This window comes from Microchirus variegatus (genome assembly GCF_963457635.1).
Source record: "Microchirus variegatus genome assembly, chromosome: 2".
In the NCBI taxonomy this organism is placed as follows: Eukaryota; Metazoa; Chordata; class Actinopteri; order Pleuronectiformes; family Soleidae; genus Microchirus; species Microchirus variegatus.
In genome coordinates, this window is record NC_139803.1 from 18,828,338 (window position 1) to 18,843,373 (window position 15,036).

General features: G+C 40.0%; 1 protein-coding gene across 1 annotated transcript in view; it reads left to right on the forward strand.

Annotated features, from left to right (window-relative positions):
• Positions 1 to 15,036, forward strand: part of LOC310939251 (ribosomal protein S6 kinase alpha-3) — a 64,548-nt gene that overhangs the window by 25,458 nt on the left and 24,054 nt on the right. Inside the window, exon 2 of the mRNA XM_083903952.1 lies at positions 5,719 to 5,769. Coding sequence (XP_083760078.1) covers positions 5,719 to 5,769 — 51 coding nt within the window. The remainder of the gene's footprint in view (positions 1 to 5,718; positions 5,770 to 15,036) is intronic.

The following is a 15,036-nucleotide window of genomic DNA, read 5'->3' on the forward strand; positions in this document are numbered from 1 at the left end:
TATTACATTTTAAAGCAAAAATCACCTTTAAAGGTCACATAGAGTGGTCCTGTTGCACATAAATGTTAGTTATGGAGGTCTACTTACATATATTAACCTGTTTTTATGATCAAAAACCTCCTAGTTTCTGTAAACGAGCCGATAGAAATCCTCTTTTCTGACGGTGTTTTCTGCTGCGAGATTTCAGAGTGAACTTTCACCCCCAGAAGACAGAGTCTTGTGATTGGCCAGTACTATCCAGCACATCCGTTCTCAGAAGCGCAGCGCCCCCCTCTGGAACGGTGGATGCACTGCTCCTCATTATCAAAACATTGTTTTAACAGTGTTTAAAAATAGCTTCTTCATGACTCCCCGCCGCAGTCCCTTTTATGACTTTAAACCGGAGTCGTGCCCGGAGTCAGAAGACACTGTTGCTCGTGAAACACCTCCACAACGGACGTTATTCTTCTTCTGCGGTTCAATGTACGCAACCCGATGTGCCCGGACTACCGCCTGGAGCAGGACAATCGGTTGTTCAGGAGAACCGCTGCTTACGTAACTATTACGGGATTTTCAGTGATCTCGTTGAGCCCCGAGATTACAATAAAACACAGCGTTCTCAGCAGCGGCTGAACTGTTTGTTTTGAACCGTCAGGGCTTCATAAACAAGGTAATTACGCAGATACACACCAGAAAAACAGCATTAATAGGAACTTCCGGTCTAGTTCCGCTTTATAATATGCAGTAGGAGCTTAAAAACGCATGGAGGTCATGTAACAACGTGGACATGAGCTGTGCAAAGTCTGATGCTGCTGAAGTGAAGCAGAGTAAAATTACAGAGTAAAGAGATGGTTAGGTATTCTCTCGTTTGGCACAGTTTGGCACCATCTGTGCCATTTGAGATTTCTTGGGTACCAAATAATTGAAAACCATTTCATTTTATTTACATTATTATGTACATTTTATTTTACAAATAATAAATAAGAAAATGCGTTGTAAGTAGGGCTGTCAAAATTAACTCGTTAACGCAGGATGATTAATTTGTGGAATTAACGCGTAAATTTTTGTAACGCATTAACGCACTTTCTCACTTTCATCGCGCTACGGGTAGATGTGCAGTTTATGAACAGGCAAGGCGGCGGGCTACTGCTTGGGGCCCCGAGCCGATAGGGGGGCTCCCGACACTCGGAGCCTAAATGCATCAGTGAGCAGCTGCATCCCCGTCTCCCTTAAACAACAAGGGTTGATTTGCAATGACATCTCAGTAGGAAACCTCCCTAAAGGGGCCCCACGTCTCCTCACGTTAACCTGTGTGAAGCTGAAGGAAAATGAAGAGGAGTTATCAATCAGGTAGTTAGAAGAGGAAGAAAAAAAGAGGATGAAGAAAAAAGAAAGAAAGACACACAGTTGTAAGTGGCGCTACTGGCGCAGATAATGATATAATCATAACATTAACAGTCACTGTCTAACTAACGGGGACACAGACAGCAGCTAACATTAGCGTCAGAATGCTACCTGACGCCAACGCTAACTAGTAGAAGCAGTGCTTCAAAGTGCTGATGAGGAATTTCCTGCTGTGGGTTTAGTAAGAAAACTATTTAACTTCTATTTATATTTTGTTTATAATGTGAGTTATTTACAGTGCAATGTATAGTTTTTTTTAAAGTTATTTACATTTTTTTTTTTCTATTTTCTATTTATTTATATTGTCTTATAATGTGGGTTTTTTACTATGTAATGTTTATTTTTTACTAAGTTTGTATAGGTTTTTACAAGTTATTTACAGTATTATATTGTTCTTTACATTTATATTTTCACATACTTTATTTATATCTCCGTTCCTACAACAATATAAAGAGAAAATTTGATTTTTTTTTTGGCATATTTACGAATGGTAATTAATCGTGATTAATCGTGATAAATCCACAGCTACCCTGTGATTAATCTGATTAAAAATTTTAATCTTTTGACAACCCTAGTTGTAAGTCGATGCTCCCAGTGTGGAGCGTAATAACAACGCTGTGACTCTGCAACATGTTCAGTTACGCAGCGCCATAGCTCTGGATTACCTTGGGTGATTGACAGCTTGTTTTAAACCTCTAAATCGGTAGAATCATGCTCAGGTCTCCAAATATGTGTGAATCACTTCATTCACAAGTCAAAAGTACATAAATGTGTACGACGCATATGTGCGGACATTTGCCCTTTTCCAATCAGAACGATCAAATGTTGCTCTGTAATGATCAATCAGACCGGGATTTGTCTCCAAAGCATGCTGGGAAGTGTAGTTCTAGAAGCGGTTTTCTTCTGGTGGAAATAACTTTGATAAATAGCAACAAAGGTAATTTCTGGTTGTATTTCTTGAAAGTGAGTTGTTTTGATCTTAGGGGCTGGATCTGTGAATCTTGGTCGTAGAGTGATAAAAACAGTATCGTTCCACTGTCCAGGTGACCCATTTTTATTTATTTTTTTACATAATCACGCTGATGCTCCGGTGCCGCTGACATCCAGTTACTCTATATAACTTAAAAAAGGTTTCCATGCAGCATAACATTTTTGAATACCACCTCTTGTAGAATAGCGAATCTTCTGTAATACCAAATGGTGTAGAACAGGGGTGTCAAACTCATTTTCACTGAGGACCACATCAGCATAATGGTTACCCTCAAAGGGCCAGATGTAACTGTCATACAGAATACATGTAACCAAAATATAATGTAAGCTAAAGGTAACTACTCCGTAACATATTGCTCAAGAACTTTCTGTATTTATTACTTATTCAAGTTACAAATATGATGCATAGATGTAACCTGGTCTGCGATGGTGTTTCTTGACAAACGAACAGTTTTAAAAGTCTGTATCTGGTTAGGGCAGACCTGCTCACACACATTCAGCATGCACGGCTTCAAAAACACACCCTCAGAAAAAGACTTTGAAGCACAGGTGATTTCTTCAGCCACAATAAAGCGAGCTTTCACTGCTTCGTTTTTGGTTGTGGCTTTTGTGAACACATTCTGCTGCGATCACAGTCTCAATCTCAATCTCAATTTCAATCGCCGCGTGATGCTTATGCAATAATACACTGCGGTCTAGTGGTGGGATGCCGTCACTTTGCGGGTAACGCAATCGACATGCATTGAGGGAAATGTAGTTTATGGTCAACTCACGCCTTAAAGCAGCAAAGACCAATTAATCACTCGCAGGCCACATAAAATGACATGGTGGGCCACATCTGGCCCCCGGGCCTTGAGTTTGACACGTGGTGTAGAAGGTCATTGATCCACATCTTAAAGGTTGGGTGAAGTTTCTCCTTCCACTAAAGGAGTATTAATGGCCGAGCTATGAGAGACGCAAAAGCTATCATGTTCTTTGCCTGGCAGTTAAGGTGAGCTTTTTGTGGAGTTAATCCAAATATGGCAATGATGGCCAAAGGTTCTATAGGTACTTGTAAAACATCTGAAAAAGTTTTAAATATTGATTGGCAAAAATCGTTTAGCTTTGAACAAAACCAGAACATATGTGAGAGGACGGCTGGCATTTGCCTGCAACGATCACAACTAGGATTGATGCTAAATGTAAACTTTGCTAGTCTCACTTTAGACCAGTGAAGGTGATGCTCAACCTTGAACTGGATGACTGTGTGTTGTATCCTGTCTAAAGCTCCTTCCCAGATCTCCTCAGGAACTTCAAACCCTAATTTGTCCTCCCATTCACTCTTTAGTGACATCAAAGACTCCAAATTACATGTATTTAGTAGAGAGTATATTTTCCCAATAGTCCCTCTGGAACTGGAATTAAGCTTCAGAAATGAATTAAAGAGGGAGTTGGGTGGCAGGGATGGGAAGTGAATAAATTATGTTGATATAAAACTACGGAGCTGCAAAACTCTAAAAAAAAAAAAAAAGAAGAGAATTAGGGATGTTAAAAAAGTAATCAGATGATACGGGGATAGTTGGCTGTATCATGGATATTGGGGGGGGGGTACAGGAGCCTGGTTGAGGACTTTGTGAGGTGGCGCCAGTCCAACCACCTGCAGCTGAACACCTCCAAGACCAAGGAGATGGTGGTGGATTTCAGAAGGAAATAAACACATCTCCAACCCGTGTCCATCGAGGGGGGTCGATGTGGAGGTGGTCAGGACGTATAAATATCTGGGGCTGCAGCTGGACGACAGGTTGGACTGGATGTTTGGACAGCAAACATGGACACTCTCCACAGGAAAGGACAAAGCCGTCTGTACTTCCTGAGAAGGCTGGGGTCCTTCAACATCTGTAAAAAACTGCTGCGGATGTTTTACCAGTCTGCGGTGGCCAGCGTCCTCTTCTACGCCATGGTTTGCTGGGGAGGAAGCAGCAAGAAGAGGGACGCTGCCCGACTGGACAGACTGGTGATGAGAGCTGGCTCAGCGGTGGGCACAGAGCTGGACTCTCTGGTGACTGTGGCAGAAAGAAGGACCCTGGACAAACTGCTGTCCATACTGGACAATGCCCACCACCCTCTGCACAACACCTTCCTCAGGCAGACAACTGTCTCAATCCTGCTCCACCAACAGACTCAAGAACTCTATTGTCCCCCTGGCCATCAGACTGTACAACAGCTCTCAGTGATGGCAGGAGGCACCATAGACAATGGACAAATATGTGCACTATTTCCTGGACACTCTGTCATTCTACGGTCACTTTTTATTTTTCTGCGGTCACTTTATACTTTTAATGTAGTTCATTCTACAGTCACTTTATATTTTTTTATATAGTTTATAGTTGTATAATACATTTTTTTATTTCTAGTCATTTTCTATTTTTATATAGTGTTTTTGTTATTTTGATAGGCATGTTCAATGTATGTCACTGCCACTGGATACTTGAATTTCCTTCGGGATCAATAAAGTATATATCTATCTATCTATCTAAATGTACACATTAATTGATCGAAGGATGCAAAAGTATTATCAATGAATAGGTTCTGTATTGTGACAACTCCTCTATTAGCCCAGTCATGAAAAGCACTGTCTATAATTGATGGCATGAACTGGGGCCTCATGTATAAACCGTGTGTACGCACAAAAAGATGGCGTACACTTGCTTTCACGCACACGATGGCATTTATAAAAATGTACTTGGCGTTGAACCTTGCGGACTGCAGCGAAAACTCTCGAGCTGCCGTGAGAATTTGCGTAGCGGTCCGCAAACTCTTGTCAGGTGGAGACGCTGAAATATTAAGCTCTGAAACTTATCAGTGTTTCAAAATAATATTATTAAAATGTCAATTGTGACAAACATGAATTATTCTGTGACAAACAACAGCGCATACACACACACTTCATACGTGCGCGTGAGCGAGTGTCATTGCGCGTGAGCGTGTCTTAAGTCTTACTTTGAGCAAATAACTGAAATTGTTTTAACACAAGTAAGAGTGGAAGAGCACCAACCTTAATCAGATGTAAAAATTAGCTGTTCTCACTCATTTCAAGTCATGGTCAGTTCTTTGAAGAGTCCGGGCCATGGCTTTTTCGAGATTTTGAAACCGTTTCTCAATTCAGTTATATGTGATCCCCAGCCGTGCTGGGTAGAGAAGGCCGTATTTAACATCATCTCGCCCACGAAGCAGTCTCCTCACCTCGCTGAAAGCAAGCAGCGGCAGCATGTCTGTGTTTATTAATGGTTTTATGATGTTTTTGTCGCTGCATGTGACGCAGGGAAGAAGAGGTTAATACCTGATGTCTCTCTCTGTGATTTACAGGATGGTCATCATGAGCCCGAGGACTCAGTGGGCGAGGACGACTCCATGCCTGTAAGTTCACCTTTGTCTTCTGGTTTTAACGCGGCTCTTATGGCCACATTCACATGAAAAAAACTGAACTTTTACTTGTTTGATCTTTTTTCACTCTTTAAAACGGGTCTCTCAAACTCAAATGACCTGCGGGCCAATTAGTAAAATTATAACATGCTATTCCATCACAACACTGTAATAACAATATTCATGATGATATTTCACGCATTTGTTTTCATTCAGAATGATGTGTCCTTTCACACAGTAAAACTGGTTTTAATGTCAGGATTGGAATTGGTTTTTCGGGCTCGGGTAAACGTGTAGGATAATTGCTGCTATGAGAGTGAAGCTCTCTGTTAAAAAAAACACAAGTCATCTTCAAGGCAAAAACAATCCTCTGTTTCCGTCTCTGCACTGTTGCATCTCATGAATTTGTCATGAATTTATTTTTGGGTTAGATGTGGCTGTGCTGTGAGCTACACTGCTACACAGAACAATACATATACAATACATAAAAAACTGGATATAATAAGATTTGAAATGAAATAACTTCACACACTAACTCACACTCGTGTAGTCATACAGTGGTATGCAAAAGTTTGGGCACCCCTTTAAATTTTCATGATCTTCCTTTATAAATCATTGGTTGTTTGAATAAGACATTTCAGTTAAATATATCATATAGGAGACAAACACAGTGATTTTTGAGAAGTGAAATACATTTTCCATGATTTATTTTTTTATTTATATATTTATACAGAAAGTGAACAAGAATTATGTAAACAAAATTAGGCATGTGCATAAGTAAAATAAAAATGCATCCTCCGTTTGCAGAAATAACAGCCTCTAAACGCTTCCTATAGCTTCCAATTAGAGTTTGGATTCTGGCATAAGGATCAGTCTGTTACTGAATGAGCTGATGATATGCTAACTCTCAGCTAGTTGCTAAATCATTAGCATCACAGTCAATACTTCATACACCAAGCTGTGTCATTCACATGATTCAAGCACATCAGCACGTTTCTGCTGGCGCTGGAGCTGGTGAAAAACAATGCAGCCACATAACGTTCTGAAACGCACTGTGGATTATTAAAAGACAAAACGTCCCTGTATGTGACTGAACACTAACATTACCTAGATAAACGACGTTAATGAAAACTCACCCCATAAGAAGATAGAGCGATGCTGGCGTCACATCCTCATCTCAGACGACTACTGTGTCTGTCCTGCTCTCTTTCGGTCGCTGAATAATCCATCCGATTGTTGTTTTTGTGTGACGATGAAGTCTGCTAACGTTTATGCTAACAAGTTAGCATAAAGATCGCTAGCTTAAAATGCTAACGAGTCCACTCGCATAGTAGAAGTGAGATCTGTGTCTGTCTCTGTCTTTGTTAAGAAGTACAGCCACAGTTAAGTTCTTCTGTAGTTTTCCCTTGTCCATCTTCATTCAACCAATGTGATTTTTGGATTTCAGCACATCAAAATTATCTTAAAGGTGAAGTAAGTAGTTTATAGTGCCATCTAGAGGAGAGGCTGAAATTTACAACAAAGACCTGCTGCTCTGCTCACCCCCTCCCTTCCCTGAGCGCTACGGTATCCGCAGCCGGTCAAATGTCGTCCTCGTTGTCTTTCTCCGTGTCAGCAGATGAGGTTCGTGAGGCGAGGGAGAGGGCGAGCTACCGCGGCCGTAGCAGACGAAGTGGAGAGAGTGGAGGCGGGACTTCCGCTACAAGTAAAGAGACGCTTGTTTTGTTCTCTCGCGTTTGTCCTTACAGGCTCAGGTAGAAACATGGCGTCTCTCTGCTAACAGTGGCAATGCAACCGCGGCCCGCGACCATGTTATTTTACATGACTTTTTGAAACACTACGAAAATGAAACAAAAACTATTATACAGCGACTAGACAATGCAGGAGCACATAATATGTATAAAAAAGTGGATTTTGGGTTATATAAACCCATAAATACTACACATTGTCCCTTTAAGTCAGCACAAAAAAAAAACTTAAACAACAAATTTGGTGTTGACCATTGTTATCTGTGAAATAAAGGCATGAACATGTTCCTAAGATATTGTAGACTTAAACTGACAGATTTTATTTGCAATCTTTTGCTCAGTGGCTAAAATCCAGCACATGGGGTTAAGAATACTTTATTTTCAACAACAAGATTTAAAAGAAGATGCTGAAAATTGTGATATCTGCATCAGACATGAAAATGTGCCGTCGAATGTTCAGAAAAATATGTGCTGATGAAAAACCTAGGCTGTCTGACAGTTAATCTGATCTGCAGATCCATGTCCTTCTGTTCTTTCACTGAGGAGCGAGTGGTTTCATGTGTCGCTGCTGCTGCTGCTCGTGCAGCTCTGCTCTCTGACTGATGAATGAATATTCATGGCAACATTAGCATAAAACTGACACAGATAAAATGTGAGGCAGTGAACTGCGACTGATGTGTTTTATCAACTATGCATGTTGAGTTAAAGGTGGGAAACAGAAACCTCTGTTTTTTAGGTTTTGTGTTTTTGTTTTGCGTGTGTGCGTGTGTGCGTGCGTGTCGGCAGCAGGCTGGGCTGCAGCTGCACACATTGATTTTTAAATGCAAAGGAAGATGGCTTATGGATCGTCTGTCTGAGAAGAGCTGAGCACTCATTGCCTCACTCTCCAGAGTCTGCAGCGACACACACACAAACCGCTGTGTTGAAGGGTTAGAAAAATGATGTGAAAACTGCACATGGATGTGAGGATAAATATGTTGTAAAGCTGTTAATGAGTCAGTTCCACTGACTAAACAGAGTGTGAAAACTTCTCTGTGTTTTCTGTCATAAATACTGACCTTGTCAGGACCAGTCATCCTCATGGAGACCAAAACATGGTCCTCATGAGGCCGTACCAAATTTCCAAATATATATATATATATATATATATATATATACGTGTATATATGTATATATATATATATATATATACGTGTATATATATATATATATATATATATATATACGTGTATATACGTGTATATATGTATATATATATACACGTATATATATATACGTGTACATATATACGTATATATATATATACATGTATATATATATACGTGTATATATATGTGTATATATATGTATATATATATACGTGTATATATACGTGTATATATATGTATATATATATACGTGTATATATATATACGTGTATATATATGTATATATATATATATAAGTGTATATATGTATATATATATACGTGTATATATATGTATATATATATACGTGTATATATATGTATATATATATACGTGTATATATATGTATATATATACACGTGTGTATATATATACACGTGTGTATATATATACACGTGTGTATATATATACGTGTATATATATACGTGTGTATATATATACGTATATATACGTATATATATATACGTATATATATGTGTATATATATATACGTATATATATATACGTATATATATGTGTATATATATACGTATATATATATATAAAGTGATTTTTCCATCGGTTAATAATCAATATTATTTCCAAAGAAAAGCTTCAGCTTCAATTGATGTATAGATTTAAGTTGTTTGGCCTGAATTGCCTATAAGATAATAAATAAAAATTATCATGCAGATTCATCAGTATGAGAAAACAGTTACATTCATATCCACACATCTTAATGTTAAATGGAAAATTAAATCTTAATTTCTCTCAATTTTGGTGTTCGAAAAAGTCACAGACACAGTCATTCACAGTAATTGTCAAACCCTTCTCGCGTGCACACACACATCATTGATGTGTGACACATTGACTTCACACTACACTGACTGTAGTGCTCATTGTTGAGTCTGTAACAAACACACAGAGTCCATGATGCACCCTCTGAGGCAGTAAACGGGGTTTAGAACTAGATCTCTGTTCCCTGAGGGACCAACTAACATCTGCTGCCATCTGCTCTGTTCGGCCCCAGGATGAGGTCATTGGTATTTTGACGATATTAATTCTACAATATCCAATAAAATTTTGATTTGAAAGTCATTAATCGATGCTCACAGATTATATCAATGGACACAATATACTAGGAATACAACTCCAGTTTATAGTTCATAAATCCGTTATTCCCTAGTACAGCGTTAAAGCGTCTTCTACACAAAAATGGAGACCATGGAGTGAAAACTGATGTAGTGTGCTCTGCTCTTAAGAGTCTGTTACCACGTTCTACTAAGATCTACTCCGATCCCCTGCACTTCATCGCGAGTGTACTCCATCCTTGTCATAAAGATTATTATTTATGTGTTGGGATAAAACTGCGCATAGAGAAATGAACCAGGCTGCTTTTGATATGGAGAGGCTGCTTGTAAACAGAGAATCGCAGGCGCTGTGAACGAGGCAGGAGAGGGAGAACACTACAGCGCAGGGGCGGTGCACAGGAAAAAAAAAGGTCTGTCTGTCTGCATCAGATGAGGGGGCACTATCACTATTTAATTGTGATGTGACCAGCATTGCAAAACTTGTTTTAAGATTTACTGGCCCATTTACTTAATTAGGATTTAACTTAAGTGAAAATGTATTATTTATTTATTTTAATTTCAAGAGTGTGTCTTTTTGTAAGACTCTTTGAAGTTTAAGTATCGTTAATAAATGTCTAACACATAATAGTCATAATTTCAAATGTCCTGTCAACTTTAAAAACATTTTTTTTACAAAAAAACAGTGGGCTGCTGGTGGGCTGCCCGAGAGGCTCTACCATCGGGCTTAGCAGGTTTTCTGGGGGAAACCCTGGGTTAGGGAATGTATTATGTCAATCAATGCTGTGTGCGTGCGTGCGTGCGTTTGTTGCTGGCAGATGGTGTTTAATCTTCTCCAACCATCTGCACTGTCTTTCTCTGGTGTCTTTTTAACACCCACCCACACTCTCTCTCTGTCTCACACACACACACACACACACACACTCTCTCCCTCACTTTAGGCCACTTCTTATCAATCAATATTTCCTCTGTCTCTTTTTTTCACTGTATCCATCAATATCCACTTACATCAGTGTGGGCAGGGCCGAGGTTTCCATTTTAGGTGCCGGGCCTGAGCACGCACACAGTTGCTGCCCATTATACCACAAAAGAATGAACCAACTAATCCTGAAAGAAACTAAACGGAGACAAACACACACGTCTGACTTTCTACCTCTTCCTCTCATTATACTCTTGAAAACACACACACACACAGTTACTCAACATGCTCTGGTGTAAGTGAGCGAGTGAGCGAGACCCCGTGTGTGTGCTTTGAACAAGGCATTGTGGGTATTACCATTGTGAGGTCACTGGGCGTTGTATCCATCAATATCCACTTACACCAGTGTGGGCGGGGCCGAGGTTTCCATTTTAGGTGCAGGGCCTGAGCTCACACACAGAAGGATGACCATACAAATATCTACCAAGAACTGTTTCCTTTGACAAAATAAGAGGTAAAAACAAACTTGTTTGACCACAAACACACACAGTTGCTGCCCATTATACCACAAAAGAATGAACCACCTGATCCTGAAAGAAACTTAACAGCGACAAACACATGCGCACACACACACACACACACACACACACACACACACACACACACACACACACACACACACACACACACACACACACACACACACTGTTACTCACATGCTCTGGTGTGAGTGAGTAAGTGAACAAGGCATTGTGGGTATTGCCATTGTGAGGTCACCTGAACGCAGCAGCTCTCTCTCTGAGGTAGTGGAGTGTGTGTGGAGCTGAGGGCGTGGTTGAGATTTTGTTTGAGATTTTTTTTCCTTGAACTTATTTTCTTGTCTTATGTGTGTTTTGTTTGTCAAAACTGAGAGCAGAGATTTTAACTAAAGAGCTGAGCTCTTTACTTAACTGCTCAAAGAGAGAAACTGTCCAGGGTGATGTCAGCTGAGATAAGCACAGCACCCCCTGCGACCCTCCGGTGGAGGATAAAGCGGTAGATGCATTATTATTATTATTATTATTATAATAATGGATGTATGAACCTGATTTGTGCCACAAGGTGGCAGCAAAGTCAGTGACCTGACTTCATGTGATGAAACGTACGAGGTTTCTTGAATGCATCACGTTAGCTCAACACACACAAACTTTCACTTACTCTCATAATCTGTCATAATGTTTTGGAAATCACAACTAGAGATACCTCCTCCTCTTCCTCCTATTCCTCCTCATCCTCCTCTTCCTCTTCCACCCCTTCCTCATCCTTCTCTTTCTCCTCCTCTTCCTCCACTGGTTAAAGTTTAAGACTAAGATTTAAGTGTGTCTGTGTGTGTGTGTGTGTGTGTGTGTGTGTGTGTGTGTGTGTGTGTGTGGGTGTGGGTGTGGGTGTGGGTGTGTGTGTGGGTGGCAGTGGGGCTTCATAGGACAGATGTGTGCCTTCCTGTGCAGATGTTGTTGCCAGGGAAACAATGGCAGGACAAGCTTTAAGGGACTTTGTCTGTGTGTGTGTGTGTGTGTGTGTGTGTGTGTGTGTGTGTGTGTTTCCTGTGGTTTGTGTGTATGTTTTGTGAGCGGTCTGTCAGTAGATCAGTTTGAGCAGGACAGTGACGGGAGCAGAGCGAGAGACATGAAGACACTTCTATTTCATGTTAGGAACAGACAACCACAAGACACACACACACACACACACAGTGTATAAAATAATCTTCTTTAAAGTCCACTGATGTTTTTGTGCATCATCAGTTTCTGATTTTTTGCCACTTTAAATATTCACTTTTAATGGAAACTGATATAATTTTTCTATCATTTGAAAATGAAATAAAAAGTTTCTAAAATATTTATTAGACTCAGGTGGTAGTTGTCCGGTCTGGTGACACTAATCGAAAAAAAAAACACATGGAAGAGTCGTAACATTCTGCCCTTTTTTTCCTTGACAATATATAATTCTATTTCAATAATCAAAAATAAATGAATAAAGAGTTCATGAGAAGTTGGACTTCCAGTTATGGAGCGCAGCTGACAAGTCACTCAGTCACTCACACACTCGATGCTAACTTTCTGAAAAATACTTAAAACTCGACTGAGGCTCGGACAATATTCTAAATTTTGCTGTGGGAAAGTGTGTTTGATCAATATGCCACCAAAAAATTCTAAACAATCTGGACAACAACCAGCTAAGGGGCAGCAAAACAACACTGCTAATATCATCATGGAGAAGGCTAGCAAGAATGCTAATGAGGGCGAAAGGCAAAGCTGACAACGTCCATCAGGGTTATACTAGAGGCGATCAGCTCACTGAAGCTCACAGAGGAGGACATGACCACCCTCCAACAAAAAGTCGAGCAGCTAGAGGGGACAGTGGAGATATTAAGGAATAAAATCCAAGATCAAGAGGACCGAGGGAGATGCTCAAATCTGAGACTAATTGGACTTCCTGAAAAAAACGAGGATCTCAGATTATGTGTAGCTTTTTGGAAAGCTTGCTTCCCAAAGCTCTGGGTGATGAACTCACCTCCACCCCAGTCATCGAACAAGCTCATCAGGTAGGTCAAGTTAACTCAAGTCGGTCCTCAGCACCTCGACCGATAGTTATGAAGTTTCTGAACGATAAAGACCGCGAAAAGACACTGAAAACAGCCAGGAAGCAGAAGGAATTGTGGCATGGAAATAAATGAGGCAGCTTCCCCAGCTGAAACCGGCCAGCATCAGCGACAGTTCGACGTAGTTAAGGCCCGTCTTCATGCTATGGATATCCGCTATGGGCTGCTGTACCCAGCCCACCTGGTGATCACCCACAACGCGGAGCGCCTGTTCTTCAAATCTGTAACGGAGGCAGAAGACTTTCTCTATAAAATGCAAACATCTCCACGAGCGTTCCCACGACCTGAAAGCTAAAATGGATATATATTGAACTTTTTCTTTCTTGTCTTTTACACCTTCTCAGGTAAATATGATTAAAGTAGATTGAGATAATTGAACTGAGAATAATACACAAAATACCCCCCTCCGTTTTTTTTCTCTCATTATTTAAACAGGCATCTTTATTGTGTGTTTTTCTGAATTGACAATTGTTGTGACAATCTCAGGTTTGAACGACACAAGGCTCCCATTAAGAGACATTCTGTCTGGTACTCCCCAAGAGAGGAAGGGGGGGATTAATGATGTAAGTTACTATTAACGTGGCCATAACGAGTGCTTATTTTCTTTTTTTCTCTTCTTTGTATTTTCCTAACCTTTACTGAAGACCAAGCTCATTCTATTCGATTTCAATGTTAGTTAGTCTTAAACTATGTTTCAGTATGTGTATCACGTTGCTCCTCATGGTGTTGATCTAACGTTGTACATAACCAGAGTTTATCAGTATTCGGATTGTGTGTGCTTCGTTTGGGGAAGTGCAAAAGGGGTTCTTGGGAGGGGTTAAGATCTCGGAATGCTACTTTTACTTTTCATTTTTATTATGTTAGTCATACCATCCTTAGGCACATTTACAAAACAAATGACACTAATGTGTCCAGTTCATCCTATAATTTAAGTTATTGCATAACCCCGTGATTAACAGGTCAGATTTAAAAAATCTCTAGCTGGAATACAAGAGGGTTGAATAAATTGGTAAAACTGAAACCACTTCTTCCCTGAGTCCCTGCTCGAAAATGACAAGCCCAAACTAAATAGAGTAAATCTCTGCAGTTACAAGCTCTATGTGGATTATCTTGGTATGAAAAACTTGTGAGATTCCACCAGAGGTGTAAGTTTCACTGTAGATGCCACTGTGTCAGAGTAAATGCACATGGAACACAGCACTAGAAAAATGAACCTACATTGTAAGAGGGAAAGTTGAGGATTTTTATAACATATGGACAGCCTTTCCTTATTTTTATGAAAGACATGAATAATGTAACTTAAGATTAGATGTAGACTCATTTATCAAGACTATTTTTGCCTTTTTTCTTGTTCTCAGAAACTTTTTTAAACTGATTATTATATCAGAGACAGAGAGATGGGCTACATTCATAATATCCTCTGTTTTTGTAATTAAGCTGTAATTAAGCGCCCCTCACACGCACTGATCAGAGAAACTTGTCTGACAGATGAACAGCTTTGATTGTCACTAATGAGAGGAGAGAGAGGGACAAGAGATGTAGAGAATGAATTTATACACAGTTACATGCACAGCGTACGTGCGTTATGGACAGATCACCATAGCAACCAGGTTGGCATGGTGACAAAAGATTTCTTTACCCAAATCAGAGTTATCCCACTGTTTCCCGTTAATTTACGAGACTGTGGCGGCCCATTACAGTC